At 32.8% G+C, this 14933-nt stretch overlaps 1 protein-coding gene across 1 annotated transcript; it reads left to right on the top strand.

Annotated features, from left to right (window-relative positions):
• Window positions 1–2275: 2275 nt before the first annotated feature.
• Window positions 2276–13593, top strand: LOC131073905 (BTB/POZ domain-containing protein At1g03010). The gene is made up of 4 exons (XM_058010411.2): window positions 2276–2945; window positions 9594–9660; window positions 9860–11128; window positions 12786–13593. Exons 1-4 carry the CDS (start codon window positions 2848–2850, stop codon window positions 13314–13316), a joined length of 1965 nt encoding a protein of 654 aa, XP_057866394.2. The 5' UTR covers window positions 2276–2847; the 3' UTR covers window positions 13317–13593.
• The last annotated feature ends 1340 nt before the right edge of the window (window positions 13594–14933 follow it).

The raw sequence follows: 14933 nt of genomic DNA, 5'->3' as shown, positions 1-14933 counted from the left end.
TCTTATCCAATTTTGAAAAAGTTTAGTAGTTTGGAAACTAGATTTAGAGTATTACAATATTTGTTCTTTGATTATCTTCATATCTTGAGTGGATGACTTTCAAATTTTGCCTCCAAGTTCAAGTTCACCTGATTTCAGAAAAAAAAAAAAAAAGTGTCCACTTATACCCCCTTTTTGACCACCATCTTTGTGCACTTACCCCCGGATAAGTTTATACTTCAAGGTTGGGTGGAAAAAGCACCTGAATTTTGTTCTCATCTTCATTCTAAGGATTGAAGTAAAGATGGTTTTGGATTGAAGATCAATGGACGCATCTCATCCTCTACTTTGTAATTTCTTGTTAGTGGAACTTAAGGCAAATGAAAAGCCTAAGTATTGTTTGTACCTATGAATGATGTAGAGAACGAATGAACTACTATGAAGACCCTATGTTTTAAAATACTATTTAAAATCTCCTTATTGAATAAGAATCATTATTTCGATCATAGAAATTGGTGTAAGGATCATATTTGAATGACAATACCGAATTAAGGATAGTAGTGAAAGAAATAAATGAATTTATTTAAGAATAAAGAGTTTTCTTTTTATTATTGAAGTTAGAACATTTACATCTTTACAATATCTTTGATGGGAAGTCTAGAATCAATCTTGTTTGTATGCCCCCTCATTGGTTGAGTTTCAAGACTGCTTGGGTTAGCCTCCAATTAAGTTCTCTTTTCTTCGAGTTGTCTGGGTTTTTCTTTGAGTTGTCTGGGTTATTGGGCCTTCTTTCATTATATGGCATATTTGGCTAAAAGGAATTGTAGGATCTTCTAGGATTTAAAATTGGTTGTTCAACAATTGTCGTGAAAAAATGTTCATAGACTTCAAGAGACAGTCTCGACTAAATGTGTTCTTTTTGGTGCAGTTGATCTTAGTGATGTGGGTATTTTTCAAAGGTTGAGTTTTTTTATTATCATAGAAATAGTACTTCTACTGGTGTGAGATGTAAGCAAATTAAGTAGAACAAATGTAGATAGTCTAAGAGAAAGATTGATCAAGGGTGTTGATGGCTTCCTCCTCAAGAAATTTCAAAGATAAATATTGATGGCTCTTATAGGGGGGAATCCTGGTCATGCAAGTATAGGTGGTATTGGTAGCTCGATAGTTCTGGCGATGTTCAATTTTTCTTTTCCATTTATAAAAAGGTTTCATATGAATAATTTCATGGAGGCTCCTGCCATCTTGTATGCTATGGAGAGAGGTTGTGATCTTGGTTGGACAAATATTATTTGTGAATCAGTGGCATTGGTGAATATGCTAAATGAGCAATGTTTGGATGATGCTAATTGGGATTTAGTTGTGGTTATCAGATAGATTCTAAGTTCGAGTAGGTCATTAGAATTTGTTACATTTGGTCATATTCTTAAAGAGTGAAATAGAGTAGCAAATAAATTGGGTATCTGATGGAATGTAGGATTGGGATATTGTAGACAGGGAACATTTGCCTTTGGATTTTTGTCATTTGTTAGAGCAATTAGTTGTGGAGGACAAGAATGGGTAATTCACTGATCTTTGTAGGGCTATTGGCCATTCTTACTTTGTAATTTTCATTTGTGATGTATAATTTTTTACCCCTTTATGTGATAAAACAAAAAAAGAATCTATGCATATTTGATAATTATAATATAAATCAAATAATAACACTATAACAAAACATTCTCAATCACACATAGATTTAAGAACAATTATCTTGCATTATCAATTTAATATTTACTTGAAAACATATTTCAATATTCTATTTAAATTCATCTCTAAATCAAATTAATTATTATATATATTAACCTAAATATACAATATAAGAGGTTTAATTTCTCTACAATATAATCTATTTTAACATAAATTTAAGGCACATTAAAAAGGTACCCAAAAGACTAAATATGCTAATCCTCCTTCAACATATTAGACATAAAAAAACATCGGCTTGAGTCATTTCATGCCTATCAGTGCATAACAAATATCAGCAATTTACTCTTTAAAAAGAAAAAGGAAAAAAAAAAAAAAAAACTTTTGAAAGAGCATCTTGACAAATTTTACTGGTCAGCCAACTTTGATTAGTCTCAAAATCTGAAAGATATGATATTCGCCGAAATTATGCAGAGAACATGATTATCAACAAATTCAAAACAATATTTGTGCCGTTATCATTGTGTTTTGGCCCACCCACTTCCACTAACTTGATTGAAATCCTCTTTTTAACTCTTTTGCTACTCTCCTGCCAACAACACACACAGTTAAGTTTTCAACAGACAACACACAAATATTCTGTCCAATGACTTTAAAACTAACTGCACATTTCAGTCAGTACAGAGGAGATCAAGAAATGTGTTCTGATTATTAATTGCTTCTAGTGCCTTCCACTGGGCAATGCTCATGCTTTCCAGTCACATGAATATATATTGCCAGATCCACCATGCTTGGAGATATTTCAGTTTTGTAAACCAGCTGCTTTTCAGCATTTTTCTGAGCTGAACAAAAGGGCCACTGAGAAATAAGATAAACAACATAGAAATAGAAGAAAAAGACTGGAATCCAGGTAGATTTTGGCCCAGAAAATCAAGTCAAAAGCTGAAGGAAATTGGCAGAGCTTTGATGGCGCGCAGTTACATTACTACTGAATACTGGAATTTGGGTCCCTCAGATAGACCCCATTTCTGTACAATCTTGACAAATTGTATCATGTTATGATTGTGGTGATCAATGTTGTTTTTCATTTCTTTCTGAGCATCTCAAGGAGGAAATAAGAGGAAAAGGAGGAGGAGGAGGAGGAACAAGTGTCCAAAATCAGATAAAACTTGATATGAGAAAATGGGAGTGATGACTATGATGAGCGAGAAGCCAAGTATGGCAGCAATCAAGCGCAGCTCTACTCGCTCTACCTTCACCATGAAGCGAACCCATGAATGGTACATCTAATTATATTCCTTACCTGCTCCATTTTCATTTCCTTCTAACACAAGATTGTTTTTCTCTACTGGATTATTCTGTTTTTATCTGAATTCGAGTGTGATCTGGGGTTTTTGTAATTTATTTTGTCTTGTTGTAACCCAGGTCTTTTATGATGTTAGTTATAACTGCTTGAATGTTTCATTAATGTTACCTCTGAGATATAAACAAGTTAACTGATCAAAAGTTGCATAGACCACCTAAGTTACTGATAGAAATCTGCATAGACCACCTTAAATTACTGATCAAAATCTGCATAGACCACCTAAGTTAACTGATCAAAAGTTGCATAGACCACCTAAGTTACTGATAGAAATCTGCATAGACCACCTTAAATTACTGATAAAAATCTGCATATACCACCTAAGTTATTGATAGAAATCTGCATAGGCCACCTAAGTTACTGATAGAAATATGCATAGACCACCTGAGTTACTGATCAAAATCTGCATAGACCAGCTAAGTTAACTGACCGAAATCTGGATAGGCCACCTAAGTTACTGATAGAAATCTGCATAGACCACCTAAGTTACTGATAGAAATCTGCACCGCCTAAGTTACCTGATAAAAATCTGCACAGACCATCTAAGTTAACTGATCAAAATCTGCATGGGCCACCTAAGTTACTGATATAAATCTGCATAGGCCACCTAAGTTAACTGATCAAAATCTGCATAGGCCACCTAAGTTACTCATAAAAATCCGCCTAGACCACCTAAGTAAACTGATCAAAATTTGCATAGGCCATCTAAGTTACTGATAGAAATCTGCATAGACTATTTAAGTTCAATCTTCAAGAAGGTGTTACTAATCTCAAAGTTGAGTGAAGGTTAAATATATAACAGACCCAATAAATAAAATTATCTCACAGCCATAGAATAGGAACTGGGATTTCCATTAATGTAGCAAAGCTGTCAACACGATCTGAATGGTTTTGGTAGGTCGTTCGGTGTGTCAACTAAAGTAGCAGATGGACATGTCATAAAAAATATAGAACAAAAGAACTGAAAAGTTACATCATGTAAAGGTAAATTACAGAGGACAAGTTTAGATTGCAGCTAACTTGTAAAAGGCACATGGTCTACCAAATCTTGCATAAATTGTACTACAAAATCTTGTATCTTGTACCAATTGTACTGAAAATGGGTATCCCTTGGACCTACATCAAACTATTCTATTCTATTCTGTAAATCAGTATTGTTCAGCAAACTAACTCAAATTTCACTATGATTAGTGCATACGATAGAGCATTACATCAAATGGGTCTCGTTGTCAAACCTAGACTTCTCCTTGTTGCACAAACTCAGGTGACTTTTTTGATGTATGTTTGCTTCATTACCCTGTATCGCTGTTTGAGCTAACCATGCAATAACACATTGCTTGACTCCGTTGCAGGGCCTTTCTCCTTAGCAGTAGACATCTTGTATAAAATAAAAGACACAACACAATTAGCAGAAAATCTCTTTTCTCAAACACCCAAACAACAAAACAGCTAAATGCATTCTTGTAGTATACATAACTTTACTGAACCTGGCTGTATATAAGATGCTCATTAGCCTTGTCCTGAAAAGGATAAACCCAGGCTTGAAAAATAGCCTCTCATTAAACAAACGGTAGGAATAACCTTCACCCTTCTAATGTTCCAAGGCTGTGGCCAAATTCCATCTTACTGTCGCCTTGATAAGGACAGGGCAGATCCCTTTATCTGGAACATACATATGATGGATTTGGGCTTTTATCCTGATTGGCTAGAACAAATCTTTTGCAGGATAAATTTGGCCTTTACCATTAAAATACAGGGAAGGCATTTTTTCTTAAAGGGTGGACCCAATTGTGGTCTGCAGTCTGAGAATCCCTCAGATAAAAGGACTATATTATAATTTTATATATCATTCATCGAAGTTGAAAACCACATGTTCCAATTTCAACAATTTACCGTTATCCTGCACCAATTCCTGAACTTTTTCTTCAAAATCAGGCCATTTGTGGGAAGGCCAGCCAGCATTGGACTCTGTGTAGGCTTTTCATGGCAGGTGGTGCACATGGAAGGTGGGCATTACCATTTCAGTTTACAAAAGCTCCATGTGACTCTAGTGCCCTTTCATGCTTATCAATTTGGAGGCTTTTCCCCAACTTTCATTGTCAATTCACTACAGCCTCTCAATCTTGCTATGTTTTCTCTGTACACAAAGCTGGTCCATACATGGTGGGATCTTTTCCTTCGCCAAAACATAATGCATATCTAAAACTAATATACAGATGGTCGTTGTGTCTCGACGTAAGAAAGCCAGGAAATCATAAAATGTTTGTGTTGGTTGTGAATGATCAGTAGCTGTCTGAAACCAACCAATATCTTCCCCACCATGACCTGCGGCTTTCAGAAATTAACAATACATTTCTTTTTAGGCTGTTTTCAGAGTTATTCATTGAATGTTGAAACATGGCATGAGAGGAGGGAGGAACAGCAGGATTGAGACAAGACAGTGGGGAGTCGAGAATCTGTCAAATCATTTACCAACTCCAACTGGGTGTTTTTTTGTCAGGCAGGGGATTCTAATGGCGGTTGAATTTGACGTTCGCCCGTGCCTGTCAAATGGAAACCCTTTCCTTGGCGTTTTCCATAAATAGTAACAATCTTTTGGAAAACATAAAATAAATTTATTCTATAATGTGAATAGTTTGGTTTTCAGATTTTTATTAAGGTTAAATAAAAAAATTCCGACACACCTATTATTAGAAGTATTCTTATTTATTTTGTTAATTGAAAATTTTATATATACTTTTTTAAATGTAAAAAATAAATTAAATTATACAAAATAATGTTTCATAAATAAAAGAGTGTGTTTTTGTTTGTAATAATTAATTTTGTGTGTTTGACGGATATTAGATTAATGATTTTTGTATTGATATTTTAGATCATAATGCTCAATGTTTTCAATTTTATTTTATTTTCTTTCTAATGATGGATTACAGAATGACTAATTATATTTTTTCCTCTTTTTAATTATAATAGTTTGAATCTTTAGTGTAGTATTCAATTACTTTTGAAAGTATTAAATTTAAGCTAAGATATTTTGATAATTTATTATAATGAATAAGAGTGTTTCTATAAAAAATATTTTAGTAAATTTGCATCAATGCATTTCAAATTATATTTCTCATTATTATTTTCCTCATCTTAATGATGGATCACAGAGCATGATTTGAAATGAGTTGAAGTAAAAGAAATTACTTGGGTTTCTACTAGTAGTACTCGTATCCAATAACAAAAATTTTAATTTATATTCTCATTTAATAGTGTAGAATAAAGAAGTCCAATAAATTTGTGCAATAGAAACAAAGCATAGAGAATATATTTTTATAGTAGAAACAATGCATAAAAAGCACACAATATAAACAATACTTCATTTGAAAAAATTCTTATGAGAAGAAATCCAACACAATAATAAAAACTAATACAATATTACATAAAAACTTAACCATTCACAATATGATAATAAAAAAATTCTTAGACAATATATAAGTATTCAAAACCCCATAAAAACATTTCACAAATATTTTAATACCATGAATAAAAATAAAATATCCAAAAACAAATTTTGAAAAATATAAAATTATAAAAATATTTTATTTTTTTCATCATTCATCTCCACATATTTAATCTATTATAGCATAATAATAAATATACAACACACTTCAAAAAAAAAATAGCGTCAAACATATTTATCAATAAAAAAAAATTACAAATATTTTTAAAACATAGAAAATTGATAATTTAAAAAACAATATGTATTGGCTTAGAATGCTTGTGATACTTTTTGAATTAATATTTTAGATCATATTATAGGACATGTGAAAATAAGATAGAAACTTTTCTTTAATTTTTTTTTGTGTAAATTCTGTTACCTCATCCTCATGATGAATCATAGAGTACGAGCTAAAAAATTAATTAAAAAATTTCATGTAATTTTATTCCCAGAAACATTATCATATAATTTTCTTGGAACATTATTATTAGACTAATGATGAATCATAATGTGGTTTGGAACATTAATCAAAACATATTATACAATATTTTGAACACATAAAGTTAATTAACTTAAAAAAATATTATAAAAAAACATCTCTTCATTAAAAATATTATGAAAAATAGTAAATAAAATTAAAAAAATGAAATTAATAATAAAAAATTTAAAAATCGTAACATTAAGAAAGAAAAAAATATATCAAATTAGAATGTATGAAATTTCCATGGTCCATGATAAATTGTCTTGATAATTTCTGGATTTGACTGTTTGATTATCAACGTTTTGGATCATGTTCTATGATGATGGATCATGGAACATGATAAGAAACGTTAATAAAAAAAATCAGTCACAATCATGAAGCATGATCTGGAACGTTGATGAAAGAATGGGTCACAAAGTCAAATCCAGAAACTATCAAGACAATCAAATTAAAATGTTTCGAAAAAAAAATTATAAATATTTTTAATTAGATACACTATCATAATTTCCCCTCTAAAATATTCACTAAAAACATTAATTAAAAATCTTATACAATTTTTTTAAAAAAATTTTAATAACAACAATTAACTATAAAAACATAAAACCTATGTAATATGTCTTTGTAATCTAAATTGGAAGTAATGAGTTAGGTAGGACCCACTTCCCACCTAAACATCCATAAGTGGAGAGTTTTTGCTTCAATCTAAGTAGATTGAATATGCTTTATTATTATTATTTATTATTTATATTTATTAATTGTCGTGAGACAATGATTGGATATTGTCGACGTCTACTCAAGTAAGTTAGAGTTTTGAGGTTGATGAAACATACATGGGAGACCACGCCTATTCATGATGTGGGCTCCACGTGTCGTTTAAGGAATGATTGGAACAAGTTCTCCACTTTTGTAATTGGTTATAATACCTACCTTAGATAGGATGAAATCTTAAACATTGTGGGACATAATCTTGCATGGTACAAAGTTAATTTGATCTTTAAAGATTGACCTAATGTACATGAGTAAAAAAAACTTGTGAAAAAAAGGATTATTTTAGTAAATTTATTTTATTTTATATTAGTAAAAAATTGAAAGTGAATAGTAAAATTTTATTATATATTATAAATTATTTAAAAAATTAATTAAGAGAGTAATGTGAAGAAGAGTTATTGTCTTTTACATTATGTTCATTAATTCTGTTATTAACAATACCAATCTTATTGTCACTTTTAGATCAAAAAGCTTGAATTCATAAATAAGTTATGTAGGTTTTACCACAAACATTAATTAGTCTATCATTCTCCAAGAGCAACATATTATATCGAGTTGGTAACTCCATAATATCTTTATGTTATGTCACCACCAGTCACAAATTTTGATACAACATTTTTAACGTCTCTATGTCTTAACATTACTTTCTTCATTATTGCATCCATCATACAAATATCCAACTCCAATAATTCTATGATTCAATTATTTCTAAAATAATTTTCAAATCTTTTAATATTAAAAAGAGATTAATAGTAAAATAGAATATTAGATCAATTTATATATAGGAAAGGATCCAATAAATGAGCTTGTATTAATAGTGGTTACAGTGTTGCAAACTTAGACTTACAGTAAAATACATTAAAATAATTAATAGTTAATAAATTATATAAAAATCTACTAAAGAACAAAGATATATACATATATGTGTGTCTAATAATAAACTTCACAAATTACATCAAAGAAAATCAATAATATAATGGTAGATAAGGTGATGGGTAATATATGTTTTGGTGTATATATTTAAGTGTAGTCATTTTAGAGTTCTTTTAGATAACTCAATAAAGATATAATTCATTAGACCACATTCTTGATACTCAAAATCCAAAACAGTAATTTTAAATTCTTAACTAAAAATCATTAAGTTGTTTATGGATTTGATTGTGTTTATCTTTTTTGCATCAACGTTTCAGATCACACTCTGTGATCCATCATTAGAATGAGAGAGAGTGTCAAAAGATGAAAAAATAACAACTTAATGATTTGGTTATGGATTGTGGAAATTTGATATAATTAATCTTAACTAAAAAATTAAGATACATTATAATTAAATGCATGAAGATCGAGAGTCCATGAAAGTTTAGTTTGATGATTTGTGGATTTGACTGTGTTAGATTGTGTTCATCAATGTTTCGAATCATGTTCCATGATCCATCATCACAATGAGAACTAGAAAAAGAGAAATGTTCTCATCTTAATGATAGATCATAGAACCTAATCCAAAAAGTTGATGAAAAAATCTAACACAATCAAATCCATCAAAAAATCATCTGACTACACAAACTGAAAAGGACTGAAAAGGTCGAAAAGAGAAATTAACATTTCACGGAAAAAGATTGAAAACATTTCTACGAATCACAAAACGAAGATTTTAATTCCGTGCTCAATCTTTCCCCAACTATGTCTGGTTATATAAAGCCCATTTCTTCAAGACCAGAGAAACACACAACATAAAAAGCTTCTCCATTGCCATTTATGTTTCTTCGCAGCACTTGGCTCTTTGCCAACTTCATTTTGCAGAACTCTGAAATCAGAACTCGAAATGCTTGTCACAGGCTGCTCTCCGACGTTCCAAGCGACATTTCCATAGAGGTCGGAGAAACTACATTTGCACTCCACAAAGTAAGTATCTGCTTCAAATCTCATTTGGGCAATCAATTTATATAATTCTTTGCTTCAAAACTCATTTGGGCATTCAATTCATGCAACTCTCTGCTTCAAATCTCTTTTGGGCATTCAGTTCATGCAATTCTCTGCTCGAAATCTCACTCAGGCATTCAATTTTTCAACCATCCATAACAAATTTCTGTGCACAATGCAGTTCCCACTGGTATCCAAAAGCGGGAGGATCCGAAAACAGCTAGCAGAATCAAAAGAATCCAGCAAAGTCCATCTCCAAGACATGCCAGGAGGCGCAGAGGCCCTGGAATTTGCAGCAAAATTCTGCTACGGAGGCAACCCAGAAATCACACCCTTAAACGTAGCCATGCTCAGATGTGCCGCAAGCTACCTTGAAATGACCGACCACTACACAGACTCAAGCCTTGAAACACGAACAGAGACCTTCCTAAAAGAATCCATTTTCCCCAGCCTCCCTGACTCAGTCACAGTCCTTTACACCTGCGAAAGCCTTCTCCCCTTTGCAGAGGACCTCAAGATCATAACCAGATGCATTGAAGCCATTACAACCGCTGCATCCAATGAACAACTCAGAAGAGGGCTTTCCCGACTCACAGCCAGTGGAAGCCAGTCACAATGGCCGTCATCTCAGGACTACCCACAACAGCAATCGACCAAACTCTCATCAGATTCATGGTGGGGAAAAGAACTAGCGATCCTGAACATCCACATGTTTCAGCGGGTGGTCACGGCCATGAAATCCAAGGGCCTGGGCAACGACATCATCGGAGGCGCTCTAATGCACTACGCTAAGCACTCTCTGGAACCCACAAATCCTCCGCCCAAATTGGAACGGAGCATCGTGGTGAGCAACGATTGTGGGCAACGAGGCAAAATCGGGGCTCCGACTTTAGCAGAGCGTGAAAAGCGTTGCGTGGTCGAAACGGTCGTGAGTTTGCTTCCCCCACAGATGAAAACGATTCCGATGAGTTTTCTATCGTGGCTTCTCAGAGCAGCCACGTTGCTCAATGTCGGTGCTTCGTTCAGAACGGAGCTTGAACGGCGTTTTGGGCGGCGATTGGAGGAGGCAAGCGTGGAGGATCTGCTCGTTCCGGCCTATTCTTCGTACAAGTACGAGGGGCATACTTTGTATGATACGGATGTTGTTCTGCGGATTGTGGGGAATTTTTTGCAGTTTGCAGAGGAGGAGGAAGCAGAGGAGGAGGAGGAGGAGGAGGAGGATCGTGTGGAGGATGAGTTTGATTCTGATTGCATTGGGTTCCGTTCCCCTGGTCGTAAAGGGAATGCTAGTGTGTTGCAGGTGTGCAAGCTTGTTGATGGTTATGTTGCAGAGGTTGCCGGGGACTGGAATCTGTCGGTTGCTGCTTTCACTGCATTGGTGGAGGCGGTGCCTGAGCATGCCCGGCTTGTGCATGATGGTCTGTACCGAGCTATCGACATCTTTCTCAAGGTCTGTGACATTTCACAATCTTTAACTCTACCAAATTGTAGGTCTCTCTCGGATCACAATCTTTCAATTTTGATTTGTTTAGCTGGTTAATCTGAAATTGTATTCTAGTTTTGATTCGTTTAGTTGGTTCATCTGGAATCAGACTCTTAAACAACACATTTTAAGCTTTGATTTGTTTAGTCGGTTCACCAGGAATCACATTCTTGAACAAACACACTCTAAGCTTTGATTCATTTAGTTGTTTCATCTAGAATCACACTCTTGAATAGCACACGCTAAGCTTTGATTCGTAGTTGATTCATCTGAAATTACACTCTTGAATAACACAATCTAAGCTTTGATTTGTTTAGCAGTCTCATTTGAAATCACACTCTTGAACAACACATTCTACATTTTGACTTGTTTAGTTGGATTAACTAAGATCAGACTCTTGTACAACACACTCTTAAGTTTTAATTCATTTTGTTGGTTCATCTGGAATCACACTCTTGAACAACAAATTCTAAGCTTTGATTTCTTTAGTTGATTCATCTGAAATTACATTCTTGTACAACACACTCTAAGCTTTGATATGTTTAGTAGACTCATTTGAAATCACACTCTTGAACAACACATTCTAAGCTTTGACTTGTATAGTTGGTTCATCTGAGATCACACTTTCAAGTTTTAATTCATTTGGTTGGTTCATTTGGAATCATGCACTCTTGAACAACACATTCTAAGCTTTGATTCGTTTAGTTGATTCATCTGAAATTGCACTCTTGAACAACACACTCTAAGCTTTGATTTGTTTAGCAGGTTCATTTGAAGTCGCACTCTTGAACAACACATTCTAAGCTTTGAATCATTTAGTTGGCTAATTTGAAATCACATGCTTGGCAACACACTCTATGCTTTGACTCATTTAGTTGGCTCATTTGAAATCACACCCTTGATCAACATACTCTACGATTTGACTCTTTTAGTTGGCTCATTTGCAATCACATGCTTGAACAATACACTACACTTTGACTCATTTAGTTGGTTCATTTGAAATCAACACATGCTTGAACAATATACTCTAAGCTTTGAATCATTTAGCTGGCTTATCTAAAATCACACTAATATGTGGGCTCTAGTGAAGAAGTAAGTGTGATTTCAAATGAGCCACCTAAACAAGTCAAAGCTTAGAGTGTGTTGTTTAAGTTTCCTTGTGTTTATAGTTCTAAATTTTCTCATAACTATTGTAAGAAGTTTATTGTGCATTATTTCAGTTTACTACTTTTTTTCTTTTTAAGTAAGATCAAATTGAGTTGATTCTCATTTTTTTTCTACATGATTTATCCTCTAAGTTTTGATTCATTTAGCAAGCTCATTTGAAATCACACTCTAAAATTTGATTTGTTATCTAAAATCACACTCTAAGCTTTGATTCATTTAGTTGGCTCATCTCAAATCACACTAACATGTGGGTCCTATTGGAGAAGCTAGTGTGATTTCAAATGAACCACTTAAGCAAGTCAAATCTTAGAGTATTTGTTTAAGCTTGCTCATGCTTATACTACTAAATTTTCTCGAAACTATTGCAAGAAGTTTAGTATGTATGATTTCAATAATTATTTATTTATTTTTAAGGATTATATTTAGTTGATTCTTAAATTTTTACTACATGATGCAGGCACATCCAACAATTAAAGATGCAGAACGTAACAAGCTTTGTAAATTACTTGATTGTCAAAAGCTCTCTCATGAAGCTTGTACTCATGCAGCACAAAATGAGCGCCTCCCTGTGCAATTGGCCATTCAAGTTTTGTACTTTGAACAACTCAAACTTCGTTCTGCAATGAATGTAGATCATCACCACCATTATCCTCAATGGCATCATCATCCCAACCACAGCGAAGCACCTAGTGCTACCATTTCTCCACGGGATAACTATGCTTCTGTACGAAGAGAGAATAGAGAACTTAAGTTGGAAGTGACACGAATGAGAATGCGTTTAACGGATCTAGAAAAGGACCATGTTTCCATGAAACAAGAGCTTGTCAAAGCCACTCCCACACACAAATTGTTGCATTCATTCTCTAAAAAGATGAGCAAATTAAACTCACTCTTTCGATCTAAAGACAATGCCACTAATCCTCTTTTACTCAACCACAATAACAACAATGCCTTCTTATCTAGAAGGAGGCGCCATTCCATATCTTAACATGAATGAACTTCTTTTAGGATGGGATGGTAAACTCTCTTTTTATGTCACCTCTTATATTAGGTAGTTAGTACCTAGAGAGTTTATATCTAAAGTTTGACTAGATTTCAATATCATGTTAGATTTATTGAAGATTTGAGCCTAAAACTTTGAGGCTTAAGATTATCTCATCAATCTTAGTTTTCAATTGTGTTATCAGTATCCACATATCAAATATTATTGTACTTGCATCATTGAACTTGAATATAAAAGCATGATTGTAAATTATTCAAAATTATATGCTTAAGTGAATTTGTGTAGTATTAGTATTATGGTCAAATCTTATGTCATTATCTAATAATTTGTCCTAAAGGTTTAAATTATAAAGGGTTTGAGTGTAAAATACTTATGTATAACTTTTTTTGGTGAATGCTTGTCACAAAGTATAGTCAAGGATCAAAATTTTCAATGTGGTTTGGGGAAAACATTCTGTTACTTGCATAAATCATTAAATTGATTTTTTATTATTCTATATTAAATAAAAATAATATTTATATTTTTGATATTAAATAATGAGTTGTCATGTGAGTAGGAAGATGTCGAGCGACAAAAATATTACATCATATAGCCAGTCATATGTTACTTAGTAGTAATAATACAACTTATCATAGGAAGTCAGGAGAAGGGATTTCTTATCATACAGTTACAAATAACTATATGTATCTAGATATTTCTTCATTTTGTTGATTGATAAAATATAGCATTTGGAATCTAATAATGGTAATGGAGCCAAGTTAAATAAGTAAAAAGGTTAGAAATTTTATTCACTTTTATTGCTATGAAGATAGAGAACACACAAACAATCTAAACAATTGAGAGTGGCTATCATTGAATCATAAAAAAAATGGTAAGTTATGATGGCTTATAAGAAAGCATAAGGGGATATCTTTGATTTTTGTAAGGCTCATTGGCTTTAAATTGTTTTTCCATACTCAACTATCAGAGCTACATGGATTTATTTACACAAAGACATAATTAGTAGTGAGATTTCCATCTTTGTACATTAGGACAATAATGTTGGATTAGAGGAGAAACTTTTTAAGTACACGAAAAACTGTAGTCCAAGTAAAAATCAACAAAGCTTATTGATTTTTTGTGGGCTTCAAGTGAAAAAATTCGCAATATACAATTTGTTATTATATGAATAATTTTAAAATATTTTAAGAATAATGCTTAGTATCTATTTTAAGAATAATGCTTAGTATTTGTTATCTCAAATGTATTAGATTAATGAATTGGTTGTTATTTTTTTATTTATATGCATTAAAATTAATGAGTGAAATCACATTCAACACAAACACGAAAAACTCCAATCCATCTCAATTAGTCTCAAAGGAAGAGCACGGGTTGTTGATAAGTGAATAAGTCACTCATGTTTGCTAGCATTGAATCTTCACATAGTATCAAGTGTGTTGCATATGTATTTCTTATGTTGCTACTCATCTCTTTCTTTTCTACATTATAGACCCTACATTAATTTGAGCTCCAATTCTTACAACTCACGAATACTTTCAATAGAAATCTAAAATATTAATTTTGTTAAAAAGTAAAGGATGCCATAAATATGCAAGGGAATAG

The sequence above is a fragment of the Cryptomeria japonica genome, chromosome 9 (assembly GCF_030272615.1).
Source record: "Cryptomeria japonica chromosome 9, Sugi_1.0, whole genome shotgun sequence".
In the NCBI taxonomy this organism is placed as follows: domain Eukaryota; kingdom Viridiplantae; phylum Streptophyta; class Pinopsida; order Cupressales; family Cupressaceae; genus Cryptomeria; species Cryptomeria japonica.
This window is presented reverse-complemented; position numbering and strand designations above follow the sequence as displayed.

Bases quoted from the DNA above. Each gene is read 5' to 3' on its own strand.
- LOC131073905 (XM_058010411.2), top strand. From the start codon at position 2,848: ATGGGAGTGATGACTATGATGAGCGAGAAGCCAAGTATGGCAGCAATC. The intron at 9,661-9,859 runs GTAAGTATCTGC...TGCACAATGCAG, and splicing joins CTACATTTGCACTCCACAAA to TTCCCACTGGTATCCAAAAG. The intron at 11,129-12,785 runs GTCTGTGACATT...TACATGATGCAG, and splicing joins CTATCGACATCTTTCTCAAG to GCACATCCAACAATTAAAGA.